General features: G+C 41.6%; 1 protein-coding gene across 1 annotated transcript in view; it reads left to right on the top strand.

Annotated features, from left to right (window-relative positions):
* Positions 1-2,215: 2,215 nt before the first annotated feature.
* LOC143541085 (plant UBX domain-containing protein 7-like) overlaps positions 2,216-3,935 on the top strand; it is a 6,339-nt gene continuing 4,619 nt past the window's right edge. Inside the window, exons 1-3 of the mRNA XM_077033993.1 lie at positions 2,216-2,410; positions 3,743-3,852; position 3,935. The exon at position 3,935 is cut by the window's right edge and continues 113 nt beyond it. Of these exons, the coding sequence (XP_076890108.1) occupies positions 2,303-2,410; positions 3,743-3,852; position 3,935 (219 nt within the window). The 5' untranslated portion in view covers positions 2,216-2,302. The remainder of the gene's footprint in view (positions 2,411-3,742; positions 3,853-3,934) is intronic.

Below are 3,935 nucleotides of genomic sequence, written 5' to 3'. Positions count from 1 at the left end.
GTTTGTGCTCTGTGGGAGATCTCTACCCAGTTGCTTCTCCGTTTCCGCAAAGCGTTTAGCTGCTGTCATGATGGCATCCCATGTGGATGGCATGCCATCTTTACCCGTTAAGGTGCGGATGAGCTCTGGGTCGTTCGCGCCCTGGATGAAAGCAGCGCGAACAAGATCTTTGCTAATATTACCCAGACTTAGCTTCTTTGAGTTGAAGCGAGTGATGAAGTCTGGCAAAGATTCATCTTCCTCTCGAATGCATTTGAGGATTGTCCATTGCTCTTCGGTATACTTCCTTTGTTGGCTGAAGTGTTGGCTAAATTTCTGCTGGAAGTCTTCCCAATCGTAGATGTGGTGGACCGGTAAACGATCGAACCACCCTCTAGCTGCCCCAACAAGCGTCATTTGGAACATGTAACACCACGTAGGTTCCGTCCAACTACTGACGGTTGCCCCTGCTATGAACCTGTTCAAATGATCGTCTGGATCAGATATACCATCGTAAGTGCCGATGTTGGACATCTGTTTGGCACTTTTCGGGACGATTGCTTCCGCAATGTCCCTTGCAAATTTGGACGTTCCCACCTTTGCAGCAGTTGGTGTAAATGTTTTGGAGAAGTCACGTGGGTTTCCACCTGCGTTTTTTGGTTTGAAGGTTTCTCCAAAACGCCTTCTCGGTTGGGAGTCCGTTTCCTTACGCTTCCCTTTCGCCCTATGACGAGGGTTTGCGTCACTATCGGATTCCTCCGAATCGTTGTCCCAGTACTCTCCGAATTCCTCAGGCTGTTGGAGTGAACGTAAGCGTTCATCCAACTCATCTTGGAATTCTTTTTGACGTGCTTCCGCCCACGCTTTAACTTCATCGAGTGTTTGGCGGGGGAGCCTCGTTCGTTGTCTCTCTAACTGGGTATCGGTGAATCCCAGTGAGCGATTATTTACTGCACTTGCCCCAGCTTGGGTAACTGAGTTAGTGTTCGTAAAATTTACTGCACTTGCCCCGGCTTGGGTAACCGGGGTAGTGTTCGTAAAAACTGTGTAGTCGCCGGTATTCCCCTCAGTAGCTGGGGTTGTGGTTACCGGAGTTTCTTTAACCATCTTTCCAGAAGTTTGAAAAAACTGAAAAGAAATGAAGTTCTAGCTTTTATGCACGGATGGCGCCAATGAAGAAACACTAATCGACCCCGGGCAGATTACGGATAATCTGGGGGTTAAATAGATGTTTCCCACGAGGGGTTAGACCCGGCAAAGATGGTTCTTCTGATAACCTGCAAAACAGACACCGTAAGCTCGTCACTGAGAAGGGGGGGTACCTCCTTGTGACCACCCTCCGGCGTGAGAATCAGACTAGATTGCTCTTGAATATAAGTGTATATTAAGAGATTGCTAGAGCAGATATCAGGTATAAGATGTAAGATACAAGATAAGATGAGATGATCATACCATTTGGGGTATTTATAGCCGAAGGTAGGTTTCCAAGAGGGTATAGCCGGTTGAATAGTATTCCTGTTCTACCAACTGTGGCCTACGCACGTGCCATGCTGGTAGTTAGTGGGTAGGCAGCGGCTGACAGTGACCAGGCCTGCTGTGTACTATTCCTTTTCCACCAACTGCAGGCTATGCACGTGGTATGACAGGAGTTGGTGAGTAGGTAGCGGCTAATAGTGACATACAGTACAAGAGCATGCTGCTCGCCATACTGTTGTCAATGGGCCGTCGTATCTCTGGTCAGATCTTTTGCCCATACCTCGTCAGGTACAGTACAAATGATCTTCCAGTATCGTACGGACTGGCTCATTTGGGCGGGAGTATTCCCCCTCCCGCCTTTGTGCGGGATTGTTCCCGGCTTTGCTCATTCCTTCAGGTGACTACTGAATTATTGAGAGCTAAGTGCCTTGTGCGTGTAGCCTTGCTGCGCGGGTGGCCTTCCCTGATGGCTTGTATCCGCAGCTGTGGGAACAGGTGGAGTACTTCCCCATTGGGAGGCATTTCCTGCGGGAACAGCTTGCGTACTGCGCGTAAGGACGTCACGTCTCTGAGCATGGTGGGTCCTGCGGATCCAGTTGGTTTCTGCGCAGACGTCTCTCTTCAAGGTGAGTCCTGTGGGTTCAACCGGGCTCTTCTGGACCTACCTCTTCAATATTACAACAACAAACAAAAATGTTATGTTATTATGTTGTTATGTTGCAGCAGCATCAGTATTTGTTCAAGTCGGTCTAAATCCCCAATGCCCAAATCCCTAAATTAGCCTCTAAAATCCAATCTGGGTTTCAATCATACTACTGATCTTGACCCATTAATCGATCAATTGAAGATGGAGGCTGATGGGTTTTTGTCTGCAGCAGAAAAGCAAACAATGGTGTCTACTTTTCTTGAAATTACTTCCGGAAATACCCCTGATACTGCCCGCCAGTTCTTGCAGGTCAAGATTTCATTTTTATTGGTTTTTTGTTGGTGGGTTTGTGTTTGATTTGAGTTTGGTGTTGGTTTTGGAACTTAATTTGAGGTTTTTGTGTGATTGGATGAACTGCATTTGGTAGGTGTTGAATTTGAAAATTAGGGATTATTGTGATTGTTGATTATGTGTGATTTTTTTTTCTTTCAATTTTTGGAATTTTTTTGCTTTGATTTGGAAGTGTTGAGTTGTTATTATTATGATGTAAAAATCAAGACTTTGCATTTGATTTTTTGATGTTGGTTCTCGTGTGATCGGTTTGATGTTCGGTTCTCGTGTGATGGTTGTGTGAATGTAAAGATTTTTATCATGTAAAAATTCAAGATTTTGCATATTATGTTTCCATGTTGGTTCTCATGTGATCGGTTTGATCTTTGGTTCTCGTGTGATTGTTGTGTGGAAGTAAAGATTTTTATCATGTAAAAATTCAAGATTTTGCATATCGATTTTCCATGTTGGTTCTCGTGTGATTGTTCTGTGGAAGTAAAGATTTTTATCATGTAACAATTCAAGATTTTTTATTTCAAGTTTCCATGTCGGTTCTCGTGTGATTGTTGTGTGGAAGTAAAGATTTTTTTCATGTAAAAAATCAAGATTTTGCATATCATTTTTCCATGTTGGTTCTCGTGTGATTGTTATGTGGAAGTAAAGATTTTTATCATGTAGCAATTCAAGATTTTGCATTTCAAGTTTCCATGTTGGTTCTCATATGATCGGTTTGATGTTTGGTTCTCGTGTGATTGTTGTGTGAAGGTAAAGATTTTTTGTAACTTGAATTGAGAATATTTGCTTTGATCTTTGCTGGGAAAGATAGATACATTTTGGGTCTTTTAAGTGTCAAACAGAAGATACTTTGTTAGTACTAAAAGTAGTACTTGGTTGGTGTAAATTTATTACATTTTCTTATGTATATTTGGGCTTGAAAATGCCAAGGTTTTGCCTCTAGAAAGATTCGAAAAATTCCTTTTTTTTTGGAGTTTTAACTATTTAAGATTGTTGGATCTTGATGCCATACGTGTCTAACTTTTTATTGTAACGATGATGATTGTGTTTGATTTGTTATTTTAATATTTATTTAACTAAAAATCATAAATTTCTTGTTTTGAAATTTGAACTCAATATAGAAGGTAAGCTTAGCTGCTATTTAAGTTTGTATGACAAATACTACTCAGAAATGATATAATCATTATATTACATTTGTGCCATGGTGATTTTATGTTATTATGTGTATGGGTATAATGTTATCATCTATAAAGTTTTACACTTTTCGGTATTGCTGATATCGATTCTTATATTCAGGCGACAGGCTGGCAGCTCGAAGTAGCGATTCAACTTTTTTATGTGCAGATGGAGTCCGGTGGTCTTCCGCCACAAGAAAATGAGGCGTTAGTGTCCGATCAAAAGTTAGGGTAAGCAAGTATAAAGTTTCTGATAAATGATAATATTACATATTGGGCAATTTTTTTTTACTTGGTTGTTTTCTTACACCAGA

This window comes from Bidens hawaiensis, unplaced genomic scaffold (assembly GCF_021521415.1).
Source record: "Bidens hawaiensis isolate Kalapana, Puna unplaced genomic scaffold, B.hawaiensis_p1.1 tig00012467_1, whole genome shotgun sequence".
Lineage (NCBI taxonomy): Eukaryota > Viridiplantae > Streptophyta > Magnoliopsida > Asterales > Asteraceae > Bidens > Bidens hawaiensis.
This window is presented reverse-complemented; position numbering and strand designations above follow the sequence as displayed.